This window comes from Boleophthalmus pectinirostris, unplaced genomic scaffold (assembly GCF_026225935.1).
Source record: "Boleophthalmus pectinirostris isolate CB_2022bp ecotype Guang Dong unplaced genomic scaffold, ASM2622593v1 HiC_scaffold_3, whole genome shotgun sequence".
NCBI classification, from domain to species: Eukaryota; Metazoa; Chordata; class Actinopteri; order Gobiiformes; family Gobiidae; genus Boleophthalmus; species Boleophthalmus pectinirostris.
In genome coordinates, this window is record NW_026571299.1 from 17,126,141 (window position 1) to 17,153,189 (window position 27,049).

General features: G+C 38.7%; 1 protein-coding gene across 1 annotated transcript in view; it reads left to right on the plus strand.

Moving 5' to 3' along the window:
- Positions 1 to 21,905: 21,905 nt before the first annotated feature.
- Positions 21,906 to 27,049, plus strand: part of snta1 (syntrophin, alpha 1) — a 67,215-nt gene continuing 62,071 nt past the window's right edge. The window contains exon 1 of the mRNA XM_020939770.2: positions 21,906 to 22,290. Within this exon, the coding sequence (XP_020795429.2) occupies positions 22,008 to 22,290 (283 nt within the window). The 5' untranslated portion in view covers positions 21,906 to 22,007. The remainder of the gene's footprint in view (positions 22,291 to 27,049) is intronic.

Sequence of the window (27,049 nt, forward strand, 5' to 3'; positions counted from 1 at the left end):
TTCCAGACTATCCCTGAAAATTACCCAATGAAGAAAGTGTACTTTTTACCAGAACAACTAACTGAGCACATTCATTTTAAAACAATCTACTTGGACAACTCAAACCCCAGTACACTAAAAAAAAAAAAAAGCCAATTTTTCCAGCAAATAAAAGACTCCCTATCATCGTACAAGCTGTCCCTCTGTAAACGCATTAGTGTCATTTAAACAGCATAAGCATTCAGGGCCTCTGGTTTTACAATCACTCTACAAACCAAACCTTTGATAACAGCAACAATGTCTCTCCACGTCCTCTCCCGTCCGCTCTGTGACAGGTCAACAAAGGCCCTGAGTCAGTTAGCAGGAGGCCCCAGTCACAGAGAGCAGACCCGGATTTGCAGTGCATTCTGGGATGACAGCTGGTCGTCACCCCCCCTCCCGTCCCTCCTGCTCCTCTCAGCATCTTTGTCACCGTGCCTTTAATCACTCCATGACACCAATCAGCTGACCAAATCCTCCCACTGTCCGATCTCAGGACCTGCTGCCTGCTGGGAGGGGGAACATGACTCCAAATGTACTACTATACTAATGAGGTGTGACTCCGACTGTGATTTATTGGGGATAAGGTTGATTGAATTAGAAATCAAATCACGAGGGGGTCGATAAACTATTTATGGAAGTCTCATGACCAAATAACTGAAATGGCTGAATCAGGAAAAACTTGGAGATAATACTTTAAAGGTTGTATAGAGGATTTTTTTTTTAAGGAGAGAGAAATACAGCAACGGTCCTTTTTCAAATGTTGTGCATGAATCACGCTTGTTTACAGCCGGTGCGTGTTCAGAATTACTGTTGAAGTGACCTGTCTAGAAGTAATTTAGCGACCGAAGCGTCAGTCTTTAGACCCTTTGTCTGCTTCAATCGCGCAATCGCTGAAGGAATCTCCAAGAATCACCTCAGTTTGCCTTCACTCCTTTTCCCCTTCTCTTCTTCTTTCAGCGACCTCAAAAACGGACTTTCTTTTGCGGCGAACTGGTCGTGGATTCTCGTCCGCCGTCGCGACAAACTTTGTGCGAAATGCGAGGAAGCGACAGTTTGAAAAAGCCTCTAAGAACCGCTGCGTAAACCACGTAATCCCCGCGCTCCGACGAGTCAGTTATACTAGGGAGTTTGATTGACAACCTAACAGCCAATAGAAAATGAGGGAGCCTCGTTTTCTATTGGCTGATGTTTATCTGGCCTCACTACGTCCACAGTTGATAGATTTTCGTTCTTTTTTTTTGGTCATCATAATTACAAAACTGCTGCGTCTCTGTAATGGTATTTTAATCTTTCACTGACAGTTTGAAACAAAAAAAAAATCCTCCATACAACCTTTAAAGGTGCACTGTGAAACTTTTCTGATCAAGATTGCTTGTCTCCATAGATATGCTATTGTTTTGCTTAAACTTCTCACTGAACTGCACTATATAAGCAGGTGACACCACAGGGCCAAGTTACAGGTCACATCTGTGGAGAAATCACCCCTGCTCACAGTAAGAAGTTTTTCAATATTTTTCCAAGTCATGTAATTGAATTAATGTCAGATAGATACATTTAAAGCTATACTGTGCAACATACCAGAAAAAGCAGTAACATCTCTATGGTACTATGCCAGAAAAGTGTCATAGTGCACCTTTGAAAATTGGCTCATTTAACTAAACTATTTTATTGAGGCTGAGCAGACCAGATGCAATTTTAATTTTATTGTAAGTTTATTGTAAGAGTTAAAATAATCATTACTGAGTAATACTGGTAGGTGTTTTGTGTAAAATTAGTTGTAATCTTGTTTTATTTATTGTGCATCATTAGCTGTGGTAATATTAGTACACTACTGGTCAAAAGTTTTAGAAAACCCTAATTTTTCCAGGTTTTTATTGCAATTCAAGTCTTGCAAGTCCAATAAAGGCTTGAAATGGTACAAAGATAAGAACTGAACAGTCAGAGGTTAAAAAAAAAAAGATAACAAAACACAAGTCCAAGCTCTGCCAAAACTACCTCAGGAAAAAAGATGGTACACTTGAAAACGTGGAGTGGCCAACATAGTCTCCAGACTTCAACCCCATCGAGCTGGCTTTGGGATGAACTGGACAAAACAGTGAAAGCCAATCAAACTACAAGTGCCACACATTTATGGGAACTTTTGCAACAGACTTGGGAAGAACCTTTGGAAGAATATTTGATTTCTATTGTAAAAAGAATGAGTCACATGTGTGTTCAGCTGTTATATCTGCCAAAGTTGGCTACTTTGGTGGGCCAAAACTTTAGAATATGTTTTGTCCAACAGTAAACTGTAAAAAACTGGAAAAAGTGTGTAAAACTTTTGACCGGTAGTGTAAGTAAGTAGTGGCAGTAATAATAGTTGTAGCAAGTACATTGTAGGACTGCCAGCAGGTTTATCTGTAGCAATAAAAGTAAAGTTAAAAGTTTAACGTTTAGTATTTTTTGGTAGAGTACAAAGTCGAATGGAGTGTCTTGCCCAAGGAGACAACAGCACATATGCTCGGAATCAAAAACCTTTGTGTGTTTGAGTCAATGCTTCACCACTAAGCCACTGCCTCCTGCTCCAGATTGCATGCATTTCTTCCATACCTTTCTTTTCTACCAATACATTTTCAAACTTCACCATTTCATTTGACTGTCTCACTGTTTCTGTACACAAAATATGCTCTGATTACATTTTCATCTTGGATCGTGACCTGGTGATTGGGAAAGACTGCTTTAGCCCTGAGACGAGCTGTTGTCCTCTCCTCTCCATCTGTTCCTGTGTTAAGTAATCGCCTCTGTGCTGAGCCTGCAGTGCCAAATTCAGGGGAAAAAACATGCTGTAATCATTATATTGCATCACCTGCTCTATTATGGGCTGTTCTCAATACACATTCTTCCATATTTTCTTCCATATATTCTTATAGAGCATTCAAATGTGATTTACCTGGTACTGGAGAGGCCGTGGCACTCGCTGGCTCTGTGTCGTGCCATCTGCAGATACACTGTAGGTTGCATAAGGCCCAGCATAGAACACACCTCCACAAAACCTGCTCCTTTATCCTTTGTTTCACTTGGCTACTTTCACTGTTTTCTCTTCAACTCCTGTTATAAACGTTATGAAAACTTATCTCGTTATTGCGTGTTTAGTCAGTGTAGCTTTCATTACATTAAAAGCGCGAGATGGAAATTTTCTGAAGGAGGGTCTGCCACCTGCTTGTGTCCAAGAATGGACACTTGAATGCTCCAAAGCACAACATAAAACAACATTAAAAATGAAGCAAAGCAATAACATTGTCATGGAGATAAGCAGATGAGAGCTTCAGATTCCTAAATATTTATATTTACTATATGGATGATAATTTGTTCCATTAGATTTTTTATTTTAAATCTCGTTGAATTTCTCACTTTGAATTTTTTTTGTCTGAAAAAAATATGTTTACATTATTTTTTATTCTAAATGGCAATGGATGAAATTTTAAGTACACCTTTATAATATAGAGAACAAATATTTTCAAGCCCTCAAATTTAACAGTCAAAATTCAGAGTGTAAAATTTGCAGCAATGATCCAAGATGCCAAGGCAGAAGCAATCGATCCACAGTGATCCAATCTAATTTCATAACAAGCAGGAAATGCAGCAGTGCCTGCCTGTACCTGTCTGATTGGTCAGAATTAACCTGATCAAAACCTTATCTTTTTTATTTCTTTAAGTGTAAACCTCGCCCACAGATGAGAACGGCCAAGAGGAAACAGCCTCTGTCCTCCTCACTCACACAGTTCAGTTGATCAGTTGCTTCTGCCTTGACTTCTTGGATCTTTGCTGTGAAACCCTGCGTTCGATTATCTTCCGATTCCCACTTGGACCTCGGATTTGACGTCACATCTGAATTTGAAGTGTATTATGTTTCGTGTGTTACGTGGATTATGATTATGACTATTATGAAAACGCTGCCACTTTAATTAATTACATTTTTGGAATATGCACTTCATTTCATGTTATGATTTCTCTTTCGTTCTAAATCAAGTATTTGTCCAATATTGGCCTCACCACAAAACTGACTACCAAACCCATAGGCAGTGATACGGACGCAGTAAAGTATTGCAGTAACACGAGTGACTGAAATTGTCATTTAAACCAAAGTGTCCAAATACAATGAAAACGGTTCATGTTTACACGTCACAGTGGGTGCAGCCATTTTGGCTCCTGACTCGGAATCCTTGCTCAGTCTACTTTTTTCCGCCACTGAGGTCCTAGTCGTGCTGTCCCAGGAAAAGGGGCTTGTCACGTGTGTCGCTTGGCAACTTCCATGGAAAACTGATTCGGAAGGATAATCAAACACAGGGAGATTTCACTGCAAATTTTACACTCTGAATTTTGACTGTTGAAAAAATATACTTAAAATTTTAGCATCTAAGAGTCAGAATAAAAATAATTCAAACATATTTTTTCAGAGTTAAAAAATTCAAGGTGAGAAATTCAATGGTATTCAAAATCTAATGGAACAAATTATATCTTTCATAGTCTGAACAAAATTAAGGGTTGATTTTTGCAGTGGTACAAACTTTCCTCATCTCATTTCTCGCATTTCTAAAATAATCATTCACTGCAAAGAGTTTATGAGCACTTTTCACTACTTTCAGAGGCCAGAATGCAGTTTGGCCGTCACAGTAACGCAAACAACTAGCATGCTAACAGTGTGACAGCCTTACTTCTTTGTTTGTCAGTGATAAAAATGCTACATAATCAGCCCCCTGGAACTCACTCCCACAATCCACTGCAGCACTTCAAATCACGACTCAAAACTCACCTGCTCAATCTGGCATTCACCCCATAATTTCCTCAGCGGTTTCTACAGTTTTTTTTTTCCCCTGTTGCTTCACATTTGTTTTTAAAGAGTCTTTGAGTGTCCAAAAAGTCTATATAAGTCTGATGTATTATTATCTGGACTAGGACAATACAAATTGTACTTTAAAGGAGGTTACCTGATTTTCTTTCATACCATAAACATGTAACTAAACTATATGTGTATGCACTCTATATGTCAACTATATTTTTGTTTATATTTTCCAAGTTTGAAGTGTAAACCTACTCATTGTCCTATAAACTGTGCAAACCACTTCCTCTCGTCTCCTGTACACCTACAGTCCACCTCTTCTCTTTCTTCTCTAACTCTCTCTCTTCTCTTGGTGCTGTCAGCCCCTAACAGCTGAGAGGCCAGACGCCGCCTGCCTGGTGCTGACACTTGGCCCTCCCGACCCACGCCTGCCCTCCACCAGACCCCCCACCTCTCACCCCCCGCTCCATGTGGGACTCGGCCAGGGCCAAGGCCAGCGGAGGAGGAGGGGAGGAGGAGACTCTGCAAGATGTCCCCCAATGCAGCCATCATAATAATCATTCATAGGTCCTTCTGTCCCCCCTCCTCCTCCTCTCCACACTTCTTCGTCTTTTTGTCCCCGCTCCTGTGTCATATCGGGCGGCACGCGTATCAGCTGAGCCCCACCCCTCTCCTGGTTGCTGGGGTCAGATGGCAGACGCCTGGTTAATTCTCCCGAGGATGGCCAGATCTCCTGCAAGCTGCAAACGGAAATGCACCCACACATATGGATAGGCGTGTAGCATGAGCGGATATGTGAGTGGCCGTTGTTTATGGAGAGTGCTCTGTGGAAATGAGAAGTCGTAAAGGCGGTTTGTAATTTGGAGTTATGGATCCCAAACTGATACACGTACAAAAGTGGTACATGGGTTTTTGTTTTTGTTTTGAGTTCATTCACAGTCATACAACTTTGTTATGAAGTTATCTTCTTTAGACTTGATTTAATCCTAGTTTTGAATTCATATTTATGTAGTGCATACGACAGGTAAGCACTCCAGAGGTGAAAACAAAAAACAAAAAACAAGTGGGGTAGGACATTATGTGTGTTAAACTTCATCCTACTCCTTTTGAGCACCAGGTTCCAAATATACATGTACATATCCTTGCAGTTGTTTTTGTGTGTGTGTGTTTATTATTGTTGTTGATTTTGTTTTACCTTGCTCAAACAAATAAAATGAATTAATTGCTAGTTTTAGGTTTTATAGTCTATGATGGTTACTACCCAAAGTAGGTAGAGTAGACAATATTTTACATAGGAGTACTGCTACTTTTCAAAATAAAATTACTTAAGTAGAAGTGCAAAGTTGAGCGCCAAGAAATTACCAAGTAAGCACACAAAATTATTTGGAGAAACCTCTTGTAAATGAACCTTTCTGAACTAACTTCAGATTTATCATTTGAAATGAACTTAATATGAATATTTCAGAGCTTAGCGCTTATTTGTCTTCTGTGTCAACTGTGTTGCAAGACTGGAATTTCCCACTTGTGTGACAAATAAAGGTTCTCTTATCTTATCTTTTGTTATATTTCAAAACATGGAGTGGTGAAGAAACATAAATGTTACTGTTACGTTGTAGACTTTATACTTTATAGTAGGAGTGAAAGTATTGTGCAGGAACACTACTACTGAGAAATACGATTATACTGTAACTGTCCAACTTAATTATATCCTACTTAGTCCTGCATGCATCCTAATTAGTCCTGCATTTTGACCTTGTTCTTACACAGGATAGCCTAGTTTTTATGTTAATTAATTTAGACACACTGGTTATTTTGTATATTTTGGCCCTGGTTTAGTACAGTTTGGAGTTTTTGACAATTTTGGTCTTGGCCTACATCCCATTCAGACCTGAGCAGTTCTGGCTGAGATCCGATTAGGTCTTCCATGCTTTCTTCTCTTTCAAACGTTATGTCCTTATTTAAACTTTTCTGTGTTCATGGAGACCAAACCAGTCCAAACTACCGGTCAGATCTGTGGAGAGACAACCCCGTTCACAGTCAGAATACTTCTTTTTGTAAGGTAAATCTGTTTAATGTCAAATTATGGGACATTCAAGCAGAGTGACATCCATAAAAATGAGCTGTTGATGGACCCCCAACCAAAAAGTTACACAGTGCACTTTTAAGTTTCCTATACGCAATATTCATTAGGTTTGTTAACTTTGATTTGTCTGTATTTTACCATTCAGAACTGCATTATGAACCCCCAGATATATAACATTCAATATATTATACTTCTAACCATTGCAGTGGGACAGATTTAGCTGGAGGAGGGGAAATGATGAACCAGATGGAGTGAGAGATAGCCTTATTATGTAGATCAGCACATCTCTGGTCTGTCTCATCCCCTATCCCCGTCTATATATATCTTTACATTATTCAGCAGTTTATAATGATACGGCACAGAAGAGGAGAGAGGCTTCAGATATGGCAGAAGGTGGACCACAGGTGTACGAGCCTGGGCTGTATTCTTGTGTTTGACCCCTGATTATCACCCCGGCTCCTGGTTCATTATGATGGGGGTCCCTTGGGCGTTTGGGGAAAAGCGTGGAGAGCCTGCCTGACGCTCCCTGTTCACCACACAGCCTGTTATTCATATTTCTGCAGAATAAATGAATCTGAATTTGAATTGATTAATGGAGGATCATCTGTTAGCCTTTGTCATTGACTGAAATCTTTGTTCTTTGTTGGGTTTGAACGGTACTCCAACTGTTAAAGGTACACACAATGAACTCTCGTGAGCTTTAAGTCAAGTTATCATGATCAAAAACATACCAAGAGTTTTGTTGAGTTTGATTTACACGTGTTAGAGTGGCTTAGTAGTTTTAAAGTTAACAGCTACCTTTTACATTTGGTTCAGTAGGGATTCACAATTTCAGGCCTGAAATTATCCAAATGATTCTAGTGAAGCTATATAGAGTTTGGCAAAAGGAGAATTTCAATTTGTCAACTGGACAGAAGTTTATTTGGTCGAATACATTTCACAGCTCATCCAAGCTGCTTCTTCAGTTCTGGTCTGCTGGTGGACACTAACACATCTACTTGTTTACAGTTTCTTTCAGCTAGGCCTACTGAACTAGCACTGATAGGCCAAGCTAACTAACAGAAACTGTAAACAAGTAAATGTATTAGTTTCATTGTAGCTGCCCTTCAGGCAGATATAAGGCAGTGTCCACCAGTGTCTGACCAGAACTGAAGAAGCAGCTTGGATGAGCTGTGAAATGTGTTCAACCAAATAAACTTTTGTCCACTTAACAAATTAAATTTAGCCTTTTGCCATGGATTCTACTAGCCAGGCTTTTGCCTTCACTCAATTTCATTTCTCTCCAGCAACTAGGTCAGGAATTGTAATGCACTAGACAATTTGCAGAAACTCTGGAAGTACGATTTTGATCAGTGAAGAGCCATACATTCTGTGTTTGCAACGATTCCCGAGATCGAGGATTTAAAGCTGGAACAAAGAGAATGTTTGGTGAATTTTATCAAGGGGAAACACATTATCGCTCTTCTTCCTAAGGTATTGGGGAAAAGCTTAATATACCAGTTAGCCCCGTTAGCGGCGCATTACATACGTACAATAGTAGAAATTTGTTAAATAAAAAGCTACCTGCCTACTGTTGAGTGAACGAATCCTAATGCTGCGAGGTCAAACGGTTTCTACAAAGTGAAACCGGCTGATGAATCAGAATAGATTCTAGACGACTGAAGGATATTTCACATATATGGAGTTTAAAAAGAAAAAAAAAACAAAAAAACATAGATTTTAGATTTTAAAGAGTCACAGACGTGCATTCTAATTTTAGATGGTCTTATGCTGACTTGAACAACCTTTGTAGGAGGAGAGGGTTTCAAAATATCAATTTAATGTAGTTATACAAGTTTCAATGGGATATATCTATTTGCCACCATGCCAACTGTCTTGATCAATCGCTGTTAAATTTGAACTGATTTATACCTGATATACATTTAGTCATAGTTAGCATGGTTGCCCCTGATCAGATTTATGGTTAGAATTCTCATAAAATCAACCAACCATGGCACATCTCTTCATCTATCCATCTCCATTATCTCCCAGGCCATCCATCTCCCTCTGCACCGCTCTGCTGCAGCTGAGGAGGGGTCTGCTCTGTTGTGATAGGGAAACAGGTGGGCCAAGCTAACAGTCGCTACACACACACACACACACACGCACACGCAGGAGCTGTCCATATGGCGGTGGACCTCAGGAGCAGTGGCCCTCGCGCAGTGTTGAGGATGTCCGTGAAGGGGGGGTGAAATTAATCAGCGGACCACTCCAACTGTCCCGTGGCGGAGAGGTGGTCTTTGGGGACTCGGGGACATGCATATATGTGGTGTGATTAGACTTGTATATATGGGGCTCAGGGAGAGGGTTGAGAAGAGAGGAGTAGGGGGGGACGGGGGGATCGAGGGAGGGGGGTTGAGGAGGGTGATCAGCTGGTATCCGCAGAGGAGGAGGTACTGTTAACGTTAATGCAGTGACAGCTTTGCCATTGTTCCATTTCTTCTGACACAGCAGAATACAAGTAGCATTGTGCTTTTTCAACGCTAGAGAAAAAAATGTCTAAAAACAAAAGGCAGCGTGGTGGGTCAATGGCCAGCACGGTCAGTTCAGTCCTTGCGTTGACCGGGCCTTTCTGTGTGGAGTTTGCATGTTCTCCCCTTGTCTGGGTGGATTTCCCCCATCAACCCAAAACATGCACCATAAGTAAAATCCTCCAGCTAAGACAGTCCTGACCTAGCAACAAGATCTTAGAGATGGGTACCCGGGTGCCCCATGTGCTGCCCACTGCTCCTGAAAGGATGGGTGAAATGCAGAGGACTATTTCTCTAGAAGGATAATAAAGTACTACAAACAACAACAACAAAAAACAACTAACGGACGGCACAAAAAAAAAAAAAAAAATATAAAATTATTATTATTATTATTATTATTATTCATTTTTTTAAATTTATTACAGTATTTTTATTTATTTATTTTTGTATTAATTTATTTATTTTTTGCTCTTTTCTATTTTTTAGATGTTTTATTAAATACATAAATAAATAAATATCTTATGGTAGGGGTTTATATGTAATCCTGTATTATAAAAGGATTGCAATTCCATTTGTTTATTTATTTTGTGCAGTATAGTATAAATCTGCCTGTGATCAATAAAATACAACTGATTGCCATCATCGTTTGAAATACCGCTGCTATATTTTCAAGAGCTTACAGCACTGCCAGTTCTATTTCTGGGTTTCAGGTGAAATCATAATATTCTATAAAAGCTAAAATGTAATGTTTTGTGGTAATATTGCTGGTTCGGGTGTCTAGTCACTAATAGAAATGATCAGGTTCCAAAATTCACAGATTTACCTTTTAGATATTTCTTATAAAATGTAATTAATCGAAAAAACAAGCCTCAACCCCAGACTGTTTGCTCCCATCTGAAAGTAAGACATATAGATAGGATTTGAATATACCAATATACAGTAGAATTCACTCCTTCCTACTCAGAAAAACAGTAATACCTGCTAGTAATCCTTATTGTGTCCATATTACCACTACTAAATCATATCACAATTAATATTACAATATTTCCTGTCTAATTTGCTCAGTGTGGACTGGTTGCACAGCTGTGTATGAAAACACAATGAGAACATAGCAGTCGTTTGTAAAGGATCGGCCCTTGTTCCATTTTATTGATGTTTTAAAAATGTATTGAGGCTACAGCTGGAGGAACAGACTGGCCACCTGCCGCTCACACACACATGCACACACACACACACATGTAGACACAGTGATGACAGATGTATGGGCAGGTCAGATGGAAATGGGGGATCACAACGCTGTATTGGAGCGGTATAAGACAAGTCCAGTGTTCTCTATGGTCACAAAACTAGTACTGTTAACATCTGCATGTAGTTTGAGTTTTTAGAAATTTGTTGAATTAGTGATACAGATTTTTGTTTCAATCTGATCCCTGGTAATATAGCCAGCATCGCAATATTGATCTGATAGTGAGCATTTTATGTTATGATTCACTGAAAGTAATTTTTTGTTTACGTGGGCGTCATCATATTTTCTCCATCCCTGCTTAAACTCATCTAAAAATTAAAATATATGTGTAAATTAACTAAAATATAAACAACTTGAAAACACTTTTATCAGAAAACTGTATTCATGTTTTTATTTTTTGAAAAATGAATACAGAATCCATACTTTTTGATACCTCAGTCAGAATCCATATCTTATTTCCCCGGCAGGTTTGAAGAATGGACCAAATGCAGAGGACACATTTCCATAAAGGTACAATGAAGTTATTTTCAGTATAAACACAACTGGAAATTTCTCACAGAATTTTCAGTATTGTAGAGTTGAGCTAGCCAGGATGGTGCCACCTAGTGCCTCTGCTCGATTTAACTTCTTTCCAGCAACTAGGTTAGGAATCAAAATACAATAGACGGTTCGCAAAAACCCCAAAAGTGCAAGTTCGGGCACCAGCCAATCAGTGAAGAGTCATATATTCAGTGTTGTCAGTGATTCCCGAGGTCGAGGATTTAAAGACGCAATAAAGAGAATGTTTGGTGAATTTCATCAAGGGGAAAGATGTTATTGCCCTTCTTCTTAAGGAATTTGGGAAAAGCTTTTTATACCAGTTAGCCCCCTTAACAGCGCATTACATACATCACAACCAAATAGCAGTGATTGGTTAAATGATAAAAAGTACCCGCCTACCATCGAGCGAACAAATTCTAACACTGCAATGTCAGACGGTTTCTGTAAAGTGAAACGAAGTGAAACCGGCTGAAGAATCAGGCTAGAGTTGAGCATGAATTATTCTTGAAAGAACTAACATGCATGTCTAATTACACTGTGTCACGCGATATAAAGTATTGAAGTCTGCATTGTAAAATATAAATATACTTTTTAAGTCAAACAATACAATATCTGTTTACATAACACCATTCACTGATTTATTACATCTTTATGGGACTAACATCTTGTATGCGTTCTCACTGTATTTTATTTCCCAAATAATGTCACAAAGCATATATCAAAATACCAAAACATATTTTCAATTTTCATAATCTTTGTTTTGATGAACATGTGTTGATATTTTTGAGGATAAAGAAGGAATTTCAAGGAGAGGGTTAGACAAATTTATGTAAACATATAATCCCGCTTTATAGAAGAAAACTAAGCTGCTGTCTGCTAAAGAGAGGTCAAATGAACATATGCTTGGACTTAATAACTGTAGTGTTTTAAGCCTGGATGATTACACTGTATATCTGTGTGTCTCTTAATGGTGGAAGTTTATCCTTGTTTACGTTCTCATGAGGTTTAAGCTGTTTATTTGTTTGGAAAGATACTCCAGATACATGTTTTCTACAATGCAAGAAAGGGTTATGGTTAGTCCTAATGCACAAAATTGACTCTTGTGAGCTTTATTCCATGTTACCTCATCAAAAACATACCCAGAGTTGTCAGATGAAGAAAAGAGGTAGAGGGCTTCACTAGGTCATAAAAAAGGTTAAAAAAAAAACAAACAAAAAAACTGCAATACAGGCGCTCTACTGAAATATGTAAAAGTGGGTAAAAGTGAACAAAAGAAATATGTGAACAATCATCACCTATATCATCCTCATGGTTGGCCAGCCTTTTTTGTTTTTTGTCTCTTTTTCCTAGAGTCATGTGATGTGGTCATATGATATGTAATTGTATTTAATGGCACCAGTGTGTCCTGTTCGACCATTATGCCCTGACAAAGACCGTCTTGCTGGTCGGAACACATTGGCGCCCCTCCAGCTAATAAAGGATTTTTAATATATTCAGTCGGAGTGCCTCGGGTTTGTACCGTGCCCACTTTTACATGTTTCAGTAAGGGCTACATTCTGTTAAGAGTTGTGTTTTGTTTCATTCACACATGTTTGAGTAATCTTTTATTATTAGGCTGTCTGCATCTCCAAAGCTGAAAATGCTCTGATCCACCTTGTGATGTCATGTATTGGTAGTTTTCAAGATTACAAGCTACCTTTTATCTACAGTTCAGCAGAGATGAGCAATTTCAAAGCTGAAATTGAAATGATCAAAATGATTCTAGTGAAAGTGCATGGAGTTTGAAAACATAGTGGAGCGCTTTCTGTCTTACCACATGACATCACAAGGTGGAAAAGAGCCTAAATATGCAGGGTTTGTGTGTTTAACATGTGTGAGTGAAACTAAATACAACTCCAGGTCTGTTTGTGATGAAGAAACAACATTATAACAGATCAGAAAATAGCATAATATGGTCCTGTTAATGCTGCCATCACAATTATACAAAGCCATTTTTTTTGTGAAAAGAAATCCCATAATATATATAAAATGCACAATCCTATAAAACCTTATAATTGACTTAGAGTTAAATGATCATAAAACAGACCAATTAAATTTATTGTCATTTTTATTTACACATAAAAACAAGATACAATTTAGCAAAACCCTTTAAGTCAGTATAAAAATTTCAATAAATATCAATAGATACACACACATATATAAATATAGTGCAATATGAAACTGTTAGGGCTGTGGTCCCATGTGAATTAATAGATCAGAAACAAAAAGTTGGTCTTTTGTAATACCACATTTTGAGCACTAGAGGGAGCCACAATACAAATTGAACCAGCGCTCCCTCTCACTGAGGCGCGCACACGACAACTGTTCATACTTGTTAATTATACTTAGATTTAAAGGTACGTTGTGTAACATTCTGATGAAAGGCGTGTCTGTCATCTGCTTGTCTCCATGGTGTTGCCTTTCCTGGAATGTTCCACAGTACAACATTAAACATATCCGACTTTTATTCAGTTACAGCTGTTTTAAGATGTGACTGGTAATTTGACATGTGTTTTCTGACAAGTGACAGTCAAAACAATAACATCTCCATGGAGACAATTGGGTCGCTGACTCTCTACCAGAAATGTTACACAGTGCGTCTTTAATAAGCCTTCATTTTCCACCCAAGTTGAGGTGTGCTGCAACTTGTTGTCATCTGACAGCCCCTCCCCGGCCCACCCACACGACTGTTTTCTAAAATTGGGTGCTGCCACTTCTGTGCTATTTCACCTGCTGTGAGGCAGATGCAACATGTACCACACACACTCTCTCTTTCTCTCCTTCCTCCTCGCTCTCGCTCTTTCTCTCTTCCTTCTTCATTTTCCCCTAACCCCCCATCCTCTCTCTCTCTTCCTCCTTCATTCTCTCATAACCCGCCTCTCTCTCTTAATCCTTCATTCTGTCATAACCCTTCTCTTTCTCTTCCTCCTTCATTCTCCCCTTACCCTCCCCTTTCTCTCTTTCTCCCCTAACTCTCCTTTCTTTCTCTTCCTCCTTCATTCTCCCCTAACCCTCCCCTCTTTCTCTCTCTTTCTTCCTCCTTAATTCTCCACCAACCCTCCTCTCTTTCTTCTTCCTTCATTCTCCCCTGACCCTCGTCGCTCCCTCTCTCTTCCTCCTTCATTCTCCCCTAACCCTCCTCTCTCTATTTATTCTCCTCTAACCCTCCTCTCTCATAACCCTCCTCTCTCTCTCTTCCTCCTTCATTCTGTCATAACCCTTCTCTTTCTCTTCCTCCTTCATTCTCCCCTAACCCTCCTCTTTCTCTCTTCCACCTTCTTTCTCCCCTTACCCTCCCCTCCCTCTCTTTCTCCCCTAACTCTCCTTTCTTTCTCTTCCTCCTTCATTCTCCCCTAACCCTCCCCTCTCTGTCTCTTTCTTCCTCCTTCATTCTCCCCTAACCCTCCTCTCTCGCTTCCCCCTTCATTCTCTCATAACCCTTCTCTCTTTTTCTTCCTCCTTCATTCTCTCCTCACATCCTCTCTCTATTTATTCTCCCCTAATCCTCCTCTCTCTCTCTTCCTCCTTTATTCTCTCTCTGATCCCTCTCTCTTTCTCTCCCTCCCTCTTGTTCCCTCCCTCATTCTTCCATTTGCCTCTTTCTTTATCTCCCTCCATCTCTCTTCCTTTCTCTCCCCTTCATTCAATCTCCTTACTCCTCCCTCTCTCTATCTCTCTTCCTTCCTTCATCACTCTTCTCTCTCTCTCTCTCTTTAGCCCCTTTGCCCGCACTCTCCTCTACCCCTTTCTCCCTCACTTTCCCACACCCCTCCATCTCTTTCTCTCCCGCCCCCATCGCTCCCTTCCACCCTCTTTCTCTCTTATTTACTCCTTTTTCTTCCCTCTTTACCTATTTGTCTCTCTCTCTGACACATTCACACACTCTTACGCTCAGTACGAGACAGAAAGCGAGGGATGGAGCAGGAGAAAGAGAGAAAGCGAGAGATGGCTTACAGATGCGGTTGGCCCTGAGTGGCCTCTTCAGCTGGTTTTGGTGACTCAGGCATGTTGGACTGTTATCATGTTTTACTGTTTAATGCGTGTGCTCATTAAGTACACCTCTGCTGACTCACCACCACGTCCACGATCAGCAGCAGCAGCAGCAGCAGCAGCAGAAGTAGCAGCAGGACCTGGACTGAAAAACAAAACACAGCTAATTACTATTACATAACACTACTGCCCAGCCCCACTGCCAGGCTGCTCAGATGGTTCATAGCCTTTCAAAGTACTTCTGCTGCTGAACATGAGAGATCCGGGTCTAATATAATGTGAAGTTGGCCGGTTTGTTTATTTGCATTTAAATCCAAAGTGCGTAAAAACACTCACCCTTGAGTACGCAGACACTGGGGTGACGTGGGTGAAGTGACCAAGGACACAATGGCAGCAGCTGTGTCCTTAGGGAGCTGGAATTGCACCGTCAGGCTGTAGGTCAGTGGATTACAAATTATGTTTATGTCAAGAGCGGGATTTGAACCAAGCTACTTGGAACTCATTTTTATTTTTATTTTTTTTTCCATATTAAGGCCACAGCTAATCATTATTTTAGTTTCTTATTTTTTATTTTTTTTCAAGTAAAACATGATACCGTGTCTTGCAGATGTAGATTTAAGATAAAATAAGTTAAATAGAGGTTTGTTGTAATCTACATTTGTAAATATGCATTTGTTTTGTCTCATTTTCATTTTACGCTCCTATTTTACTGATGAAACCTGTTTACATAGTTTTACCTTCTATATTTGATCCAAATAGCTTCTGTCAATTTGTAACAATAACTCTGATTAATTATAGCAGCTCTGTTTGAGAATATACTTCTAATCTAATCTAATACAAATTGTTGACTGGATGTTTTGATAAATTTATATATCATAAATTATAATAATGCATTGGATTTATTCACTTATATTTACAAGAAATAACAGTTCAGTTTATTTAAAGGGGCACTGTGTAACTTTTCTGGTGGAGGGTCCGTCACCTTGTTTCTATGGATATGTCATTGCTCTACCTGGAATGTTCCACCATATGACATTAAGCTTCTCTACTTTACATTTATTTAATTACAGGTAATATTATTGCTCAAAATGACCTAGAAAAACAAGTATTCTGACTGTGATTGCCTTTCCACAGATCTGACCTGTAACTTGGTCTGGTTTGGTCTCCATGATGACTAAAAAAGTTACACAATGCATCTTTTAAGTTCATTGAAATGGGTTGCTTACTAAACATTATTGAGTAATATGGTGTTTTACTCCATACAAAGAGTAACATGACAAGACTTAACTCAGTGATGTTTTTTTTTTTTTTTTTTTTTTTTACAAAGTTTAAGTATACCTCAACTTTCCATTAGATGGTAGTTTACTCACAATGCTCCTGTAAGCATCTGCCAGGACTAAATCAGGACTAAACCAGGACTAAACCAGGACTAAACCAGGACTAAACCAGTAAAACAGACTAAACCAGGACTAAACCAGGACTAAACCAGGACTGAACCAGGACTGAACCAGGTAGTGCCTTCCTAGACACCTAAAATACTTCACGATTCATTCCACTATCCTCAAGACAAAAAAAACAACAACAAACAAACATGTAACTTCTGTCAACAAGGGCACTGTAAGATAAAGCACCACTAGAGTCAGCTCATGTACTGTACTGCCTGCGGACTGTGCCCCGCTGTTTGAGAACCTCTTTGAGTCTGATGTGATCTGACGAGAGCTTGTGTAAAACCTACTCAGTTCTATGTAAGCCAACACAGCAGAGATTTGAGAGATGCATGGGGTGACTTTATGCATTTTTAATCAAATTATGATGTAACGAATTGCAAATATGTTTCTCTATCAATATTTTAAACAAGTTGTTCTTTCTACTTTATGCACGACGCTGCTGCTTTGTTGCCATGCCACAACTTTGTAAAGAAGAGATTTAAAGCTACATTGTGTAACTTTTCTGATGGAGGGTTCTTTGGGGATATAATACTTTGCTTGGTATGTTCTACTAGCCTGGTTCATCAGCTGGTTTCACTTGTGAAAACTGCATTAGGATTCATTCACTCAAAAGCAGGCAGGTGCTTTTTTATTTAACCAGTCGCTGATATTTGGTCATGATGTATCTAATGCTCAGTGGTGTCGAGTAACTGCCTGCACAACAGCAAACAAAGCAGAGAGTGAACATGTCTGTCAACAATCATTGTCATTTCTGCGAGATGAACTTGCGAATTGAAGGTGCAATAAAAAATATAAAGTCTGTATTTGACAAAGGAAGTGCAAAGTAGGATAGTGTATGCAGTCTGATATCGCAACTCGGGTTGGTTCAGCTCTTCGTTGATTGGCCAGTGTGCGGTCTACAACTTCCGGGTTTCTTGCGAACCTTCTAGTGCATTCCGATTCCTGACCTAGTCGCTGGAGAGAAATGAAATTGAGCGGAGGCACTAGGTGACGCCAACCTGGCTAATGTTCCACAGTGTGGCATTAAAAATCTATACAGGCTTTGTTTTATTAGAGGTGACTTTATTGTTCTGAAATACTTTTAAAAACATGTATTCTTGTGTGAGCGGATCCGCCTCTGAACTGAGCTGATCTGTACCTTGGCCTGCTTATTCCCATGGTTACAGAAAAGTTTAATGCCACACTGTGAAACATTTCAGCCAACAGGTAGGTACATCTACAAGGAAACTAGCATGTGGTGTACCCTCCCCAAGAAAAGTTATGCAGTGCACCTTTAAAGATTTTTTTATTTTTAAGTACATTGCATTGTTTTGATGAGCATTCTGCAAGGAAAGTGTCACATTACCTGCATACAAATAAATAATCTTTTTACGATTTAGAACAGTTCTGAAAAAACAACAACAACAAACAAATAAAAACATATAGAAAAAACTATTGATTCAATTGTTTCTGTTGAACAAATATTTATCCAAATCACTACATCTGAAGCTTTATTAGATCTGAAATACTTTTCTTTTTTACTCTTGAAGTACATTTTAAACAAGTAATATTTATTGATGGCGATGCAATTGGCTTTCTCTAAGATTTGGGTAAAAAATGCAAACCTTAGCTCTAGACAGCATGTTTTTTAAATTATGTCTACAATATTTTGCAGTCAAATCAAAACAAGCATTTACCCCTGAATAGTACAAATATTTTACATGTTAGCAAAGTACTCTACAATACCATCACTTCAGTTTCTTCTTCACTGTGTATATTTTACCATTCCTATCTGGATTAAGTGTAACCAAAAAGTCTGGCCACACTCTAAATGAGCTCTGTGGCGTGAGCTGGTGACTGGTATACTCTTTGAATATATAAATAAATAAGGCAAACTTAATTATGTAACTTGGTCTCACACGGACTATTAATAGAGGGCTCAACAAGACCCTTTTTGAACTGTGGCATGAGCTCGGCACCGTTTCCAATCGGATCGACCTTGTTTAAAGGAAAAGTAAAAGCTGCAGTAAGCTCACTTAATTTTCTGTCATTTACTGAGAATTCTTCCAAAGGGATAAAACAAGTTGCCATGGGAATTTGCAGCCTGTTAGAACTCGTACCAACCAAAAAGTCTGAGCAAACACAACTTAAAGGTACACTGTGTAACTTTTCTGCTTGTCTCCATGGAGATGGTATGGAATGTTTCACAGCATGGCATTAAAGAGCCCATATTACATTATTTTCTGATCTATGTTATAATGTTGTTTCCTCATCAAAAAACATACCTGGAGTTTTGTTTTGTTTCATTCACACATGTTTAATACACAAATCCTGCAGATTTCTCTCAAACAGAAAACATGTTGTTCCACCTTGTGATGTCATGCAGTAATACAGGAAGTTCTTCACTGTGTTTTTAAACTCCGTACACCTTCACTAGAATTATTCGGATGATTTCAGCCCTGGAATTGCGCCAATCTCTACTGAACAAAAGGTAAAAGGTAGCCGTGAACTTGAAAGTGACATGACATCACAAGGTGGAACAGGGCGTTTTGAGGCTAATAATAAAGGATTACTCAAAGATACGTGATCAAGAAGATTTAGCAGCATTATAACATGGCTTAAAACTCACATGAATCCATTTTTTCCACCTGTAACTTCGCTTTGTGTTGTTGATAGATATGCTTATCCTCCACCAGAGTTGCATAATTTACAAAATTGCTGTTTGTAGTTATGCATCAGCTACTTGCACACTGTAAGCAACATCTATTTTTATCCAATATAGTCAAGTATTTATTGCATTTATTTATTCATGTTACTAAATGTTTTGATCACTGCACTTGGAAAACTCTTTAGTTGGTTGTTGCTGTTATAGAAGTTAAAGGGAACATTTTACAGTGTTTCTGATCTATGTTATAATATTTTTTCCTCATCAAAAACATGTTGTGTTTTGTTTCATTCACACGTTTAACTCACAATTGCTGCATAATTAGGCTCAGTTCTTCTGTCAAAATAAAAGCACTCTGTTCCATCTTGCAATGTCATGTAATAATAGCAGAAGTGCTCCACTGTGTTTTTAAACTCCAGACACCTTCACTAGAATCATTTGGATAATTTCAGCCATGTAATTGCCAGTCTCTACAGAAATAAAGGTAAAAGGAGCTGTTAACTTGAAAACTATGGCTTCATGACATCACAAGGTGGAACAGAGCATTTTGAGCTTTGGAGATGTAGAAAACTTAATAATGCAGCATTACTTAAAACAAAACACAACTCCAAGTTTGTTTTTGATGAGGTAACAACATTATAACATAACCTGACACTCACAAGAGTCAGTTTTGTGTAATAAAAGACCTTTAATATAAAGTCTACTGAACTTTATATAAGCACCTTATATGACTGAAGGTGGACCTCTGATTTAGCGCACAAATGATTATTTATCATTGAAATTATGATGTTACTGTACATGATTATGCAAGATATAAAACTTCACATTGAACTCAAGCAAAAACTACAGAGCCCTTTCAAAAAGAGCTTTAGGAGAGAGGAGACGTTTAGACTGTAGAAGGACACCCACTGAGAATTGGAATTTTATAAATCTGAGTCTGCTTTGGGTTAGTCTATTTTTTGTGCAGCCGATCAGCACATTCCTGTTCCGGAGAAGCTGCCAGACACTTTATAGAAAGTAAAATTGTTCAGAAGGCCAAAGAATATGCAAAAATGTGTCTCAAATTTGTCGCTAATTTTGCAGAAAGTTATTGGAGCAAGGGACAGACATGAACATCCATAGACAGCGGAATGTCTTATAAATGGACGGTTAGTGGTTCGATTACAGCTCTAGAGCAAGACACTTAGCATTGTATCAGTGTAGGGAAGTACAAGTACAAGTAAATACATGTACCTAAAGAATACATATTCACTATACACATTTTGTATTCTGGTACAGTTACTCTTTCATTTGCTGATACTCTGGAATACTGGAATACACTTACTTAAAATCAAAGAATACATGATCATACAATTTATGCTTCAAACTGCACAGAATCAGTAAGAAAAAATAACGTGTGCATGTTTAGGTTTTCCTTCTGCAATTACTGATAGGAAATCCATAACAAACGATGAAACAAATATAAAGCTGTTAAGTTTTTACACCACAATTTATGCAACTCTGCATGAAAGTATTCAGTACACAATAGGCTCATTCTGATTGGATTATGTATCGGAATACTCCACAAAATACATTTTAAAGTAGATAATCAGTATTCTATAACTAAATACATTATTAATAAGTATTCTTCCCATCATGAATTCAGAAGATGGTACAGAATCACTTATCACTTATTTGTATCAATCATTTTTAGGGCTGGGTATCATTACGAAGATGCTGATACGATACATAGACCATGATACGTAGCTCAATACAGTGCACTTTTGTTTCGATATGATATATTTAAATACGATGCGATACGGTTCAATAAAAAATAATGGTTAAATCACGGCTGTGATATTAACAGTCTTTGTTAAACCACTTCTTTTGCAAAGTTAATATGAAAAAAGCCATTTTACTCATAAAAAAATGTGAAAATGTCAAATGAGTTTCCTTCCTCTAAACAAGCAACAAAACTGTAGCGCCAAAATACACCAAAAACTACTTTTGGTGATATATCGATAGAGCAGCCCACGATATCAATACTGTATCATCACATTAAACGGTACAATATATCGATATTTCAATATTTTTGCACACCCCTAGTCATTTTGTCAGTAAACCTCAGGACAGTTATGGTTTATGAGGTTATGTCTATGGATACATTTTTTTTTTTTTTTTTTTTTATGAGTGAACCTACATTATTTCTTTTGTTGGACGAGTGGCAAAGACGTATAAAATTTCACTTTTTATTCCAGATTTCCTTCATTTATTTATTTATGTTTGGCTGCCTGGACGATAGAGGAATTCCCCGGATAACTTTGCCATTTTTCCAATATTACTTAATGATTTAAAGCTATTTTAAGAATATTATGAGTGTATTAAAGGCTTAAGGTTAGAGCATCTTAATTTATACTTTTTCCAAACTCTTGTGATTTGACTATTCTCATTTTTGCCATTCAACAAAGTCTAGTGGACAGGACTAGCTCTTTAAATAGGAGGTAACTTCGCTGTAACTCCACGCTCCTGAGCCGGTTGTAAAGCGCTCAGGAGTGACGCTGGGAGGAGTGATCGGAGGGTGGGGGGACTGTCTACTCTCCGCGCGCCCCTTGCCCCGGCCCGTCCCAGCCCCTATCTCTTTACAGGACCGCTGCACAGTCCGGAGTTATTCCAGGAATGCGATGAAACATGGCTGCCGCGATGAAGGCACAGAAGACGGGACTGCTGGAACTCCGGGTGACCGTGGACCGCTGGATCCGCGTGCTGGCTACCCTCACCGAGGACACGCTCACTCTTAACCCGGGGGAAACTACCGAAGAGCCCGCGAAACCCAGCCCCAGCCCGGTCGGTGCCATAAACGGAGACCCGCCGAACCTCAGCTCTTCCCCGGTGCCTGAAACCATCACCAACGTAAAGCGCACCGTGCGAGTGACCAAACAAGATGTTGGAGGACTCGGGATCAGCATTAAAGGTGCGTAATTGTGCGATTTATCAACGAGGAAATCTCAAAAACCCGCGACTTTCACTTGACTGAAGTTATGCAGACTTTTTAGGAGTGCACTCTCTATGCGTCAGCGAGCACCATGCGCCCAACCAGCGTAAAAAGTTGCCCGGGGCGTCGTTTTTTGTAACTTTGAGCCCGTATAATTATGCTTTTGCAGTTGCTCCATTTGCGAAGTTAGCTGTACAAACTGTCTGTGTTGATGTAAGAGTAAAAATGACAGCTGTGCTTATCTCATGCTGGGTTGAACGCCACCTCAGCAGGGAGCACTTTCAGAGTCCCGGGGTCAACAAAAAGCAACATTTCACAGTCCGTGTATGGCGTTCAAGCGAAGTTACACTAACAAGTCGTTACGCACAGGACAAACAGTGAGGTTAGGAAACTTGGATATGCTTTGAATTGTCTGGAAAATGAGAAAGCAGCTGGTAGAGGACTCGGAGGTTCCATGAATTAAAAGTTGTTTCAGTACGCAGCCCTAGTATCAGACAGAAGCAGGGGTACATATCAATCTAGGTTATAATCTGTCTTTAATATTGATTTAAAGTCGTGTTATAATGTTTCCTCATCCAAAACATACCCGGAGTTGTGTTTTGTTTCATTCACACATTTTATCAACCAAACCCTGCACATTTAGGCTGATGTCATGTGGTAGTACAGGTGTTCTGCTTTGTATTCAAACTCCATAAACCTTCACTAGAATCATTTGGATTATTTGAGCTAATCTATTGAACAAAATCTAAATGTCTGTTAACTTGATAACTGTTGCTTCATGACATCATAAGGTGGATGATGCATTTTGAGCTTTGGAGATGTTGACAGACTAATGTTACAGGATTATTCACACACGTGTGAATGAAACAAAACACAAGTCAGGTGTTTATGTCAGATAATTGTCTGTGAATTTGATACTGTAGTTATAGTATAAAGTTCTCTATCAAACTTTATGGTCGCCTACCATAAAAATGTTCCTGACCAGTGCACAAGATAAATAGTCCTACTGAATAACCGAAAATATTCTTCCACTTTTCATATACTGAACAATAAGTTGATTATTGTCACAGTCCAAGGTCCATCAGTAGTCTGTTTTGATAGATGAGATATTATAAATTTGTGCTGGATGATCTGCAGTATGGCATTTTACCTAGCCAGGCTGGCGTCACCTAGTGCCTCCGCTCAATTTCATTTCTCTCCAGTGACTAGGTCAGTAATCAGAATACACTAGATGGTTTGCAAAAACCCCAGAAGTTGTAGACAGCGAAGAGCTGTGAAGCCATGACTGGGTCCCTTTTGTGGTACAGCACAACAGAAAACAAAGTGGTCGAGGTGGATGTAGACAAAGTCATAAATTCTGTATTGGCAACGATTCCCAAGATCAAGGATTTAAAGCCGAAACAAAGAGAATGTTTTGTGAATTTTATCAAGGTGGAAGAAGTGATTGCCCTTCTTCCTATGAGATTTGGCGCATTACATATGTCATGACCAAATAGCAATGATTGGTTAAATTTAAAAAGTACCTGCCTACCGCCAAGCGAACAAATCCTAATGCTGCGAGGTCAGACGGTTTCCACAAAGTGAAACCGGCTGATGCATCAGGCTACATTTTACCTGTTTTATTGCAAAAAAAAAAAAAAATACATTGAAAAACATGCCTGTTAGGGAACATGCCTCTCCACAGATCTGACCTGTAGCTTTGCCTGGTGGCGTCAGCTCTTTGTCTCCATGGAGATAAGCTTAATGCTATCCTAAGGATCATTCCAAAGCAATAACAACAGCATGACCACAGATTAGAGCTATTAACTTTTCATTAAATATTACCTGCTTCCAAACTTGCTTCAAAACCACAACTTGTCCAAAAGAAAACACTTAAGTAATAACGTGAAGTGTGAGCTAACGTGCTAATTGGCCTCTTGGAAATAGTAGAATTCTTAAGAGACACAGACTTGTTCACATGGAGAGAGATTGAATGTTTGAACATAACTTAGTAGGATGTGAGTTTTACATTTACAAGTTTTCACCTATCCAACTGTTCTGCCATGCCCCGTCTGATATGAGCTCTGAATGTGCGGGTTGAGCTGTTTCGAGTTATGTAAATATGGAAGATTAAACAGACATTGTGTATCTGGGTCTTTATAGATTTTTTCTTATTTTTAAACCAGAGGCAAAAAGTGTGAAAGCAAGATTATACATTTTAAAGAAACAGAAATAACAAAAATGCATATTGTTATGTCTTAAATGTTAACTTTTGGACAATCGTATATCCAAAATTGCTACTATTATGTTGTATTTTTTGAGTGGCAGTCGCTCAGAAGAGAGGACGCTGTCTCACTCTCCATTAACCAAGAGTTAAATGTTCAAAACCTTACTTTTTGTGTCCTTGGGCCAGACACTAAAAACTCTAGCCCAAACACTTGAAAGTGGTTCTAGTTGTTTAACAAATACTAAGATAAAATCACTGTGTACTAGAACTTCTACTACAACAACTACTGCTACAACTACTACAGCTACTAGACCAGGGATGGGCAAGCTTTTTGACTCGTGGGCCACAAAAGGTTCTAAAATTTGACAGAAGGGCTGGACCAGGAGCAGATGGATGGAGTTTTTTGGTAATCCACCTCATAAGAGAGAAAAATAAATAAATAAATATCCCATAATACAAAGCATTTCAACAAAATATCTCTTTCAATTCGCACAGTATTTACTATTTATTAAAACACTAAAAATTCTTCTTCTTCTTTTTATTATTATTATTCAAGTTCGGGGGGCCTGATTAAAAAGATTAAAGGACCGCATATGGCTCCCCGGCTGTAGTTTGCCCACCCCTGTACTAGACACATATTTCAAAGATGTATATGCATGATTTTTGCCTCCATCAAATTAGTTTCTCTTTAAAAGATCTGCTTTGCTGTATAAAGGTGTACTATGTAACTGGTGGGAGTCTTGTGTTCATGGAAAATTTATTGCTTCACTTTGAATGTTCCACAGTATAGATTTAACCTTACTTCACTCTAACATGTTTTTGTTGCTCAAAAATACATCAAAAAACATCTTACTCCGCGTGGGTTTACCTCTGCACAGATAACCTGACCTGTAGGGCTTCCTGTTTATCACCATGGAGATATGTTCACTGCCATACCGTGGAACATTCTTGGCAAAGATATAATAGTACATTAGTAATACAATAGTAGTAGTTTATTCTGTCATTTTGTAGCACTACAAAACAAAACAAAACAAAATATTAGACTGCAAACCCATGGATCATGACCAAAAGGGTTTAGGCTAGAGTAAAAAGTACTTCTAATGCCTAACCTTATTAAACAATTACAGAATTCCAAGAAAGAAAAACAGCACATGAACAGCGAGTTTGCATTTAAAATTTCACATATGACTTACTGCACATGTAAGAGACAATATATACATTAAAGCAAACAAATTTAATGCATAATTTATTCATTCCAGAGCTCTATATCTTTCAAAACATAATGCTTTACACAATTTTTTTTTTTTCTTTTTAAGGGCTTCTACAGTGTTAGACTTTTTTAAAATCATCACTCAGATTGTTCCATATACTAACCCCTCGAACAGAAATACAATCACTTTTTTTTTTGTTCTTATCTTCTTCTCTTAGTTCTTATCTGCCAGTTTTGTTTTCGTTTATGGCTTCACAAACCAACAATAACGATAAAGGAGGCACAAAGATCATCGTCCACGATCGCTCCAAAACAAAAGGAAATGCCAAAAAAAAGCACGTGTCCAACCAATAGTCGTGGTTTACCCGTGAAGACAATATATCTAGTCTAGGTTTTTCTATACCCCTTCATTCCAGTGTAGATTTGGCAACAATGTACATTCATTTACATGCTATCTCCACCATTTTGTCTGAATTTGATTGACAGGTGGGTCCCATTGTCATGTCCCGAGCATGTGTCATCACCAGTGTAGTTGTGCAGACAGTGACATGGTAATTTGAAGCATCTACAACAACAGTGACAATACAGGCAGCCCATAGCTACATAAACGCAATGTCCATCTGTGTGCAAATGGGGGGCTTTGAGCAATCAGACAGCATATTATTAAAACATAATCACAGAGTGGCACCCGTGTGGTTTTGACATTGTTTTGATGGGGTTGGTTCAGAGGCAGCGTGAAGGGAGGTGGGTCCAACTGTCTCCACCGGACAGAGAGGGAGCAAGAGGGGGAGAGAAAGGTGAAGAATGGTAGAATAGTCTTCTTAAGCTATTGCTGTAACCAAAGAACGAGGTCGAAATTTAGATAGGAAGTGGGGGAAGCTGGGTAATTTAAAGATGAACTGTTGTTTGCCATCTTGCTTTGCTTTGGTTTTATCACAAAAATATCATGGAAAATGCACTTGCTTTTCCACAAATTATAAGTTTAATGTCATGCTGTGGAAAATTTCAGGCAAAGGAATAACCATCCATGAGAAAAGTTTCATAGTGCACCTTTAAACTTCTACATGATTTGGCATATTAAGGATTTGAGACCTAAAAACTCTGCTGACATTTGACCACTTTTATGTTTCTCTGAGTTGTTTTGCCTTGTCCAGTGAAATAATACATTTTGTAGTGAAATATAATATATGCTTTTCTCAACTCGGAAGTCAAAGCACATATATCAGCTGAGCAATTCTAACTTCTGTAGTTGTTACTTTCAGTTTGGAGTCGCTTCTGAAAGGGCATGGGAGTTATTTTAGTCATATTTTTTCAGCTTTCTA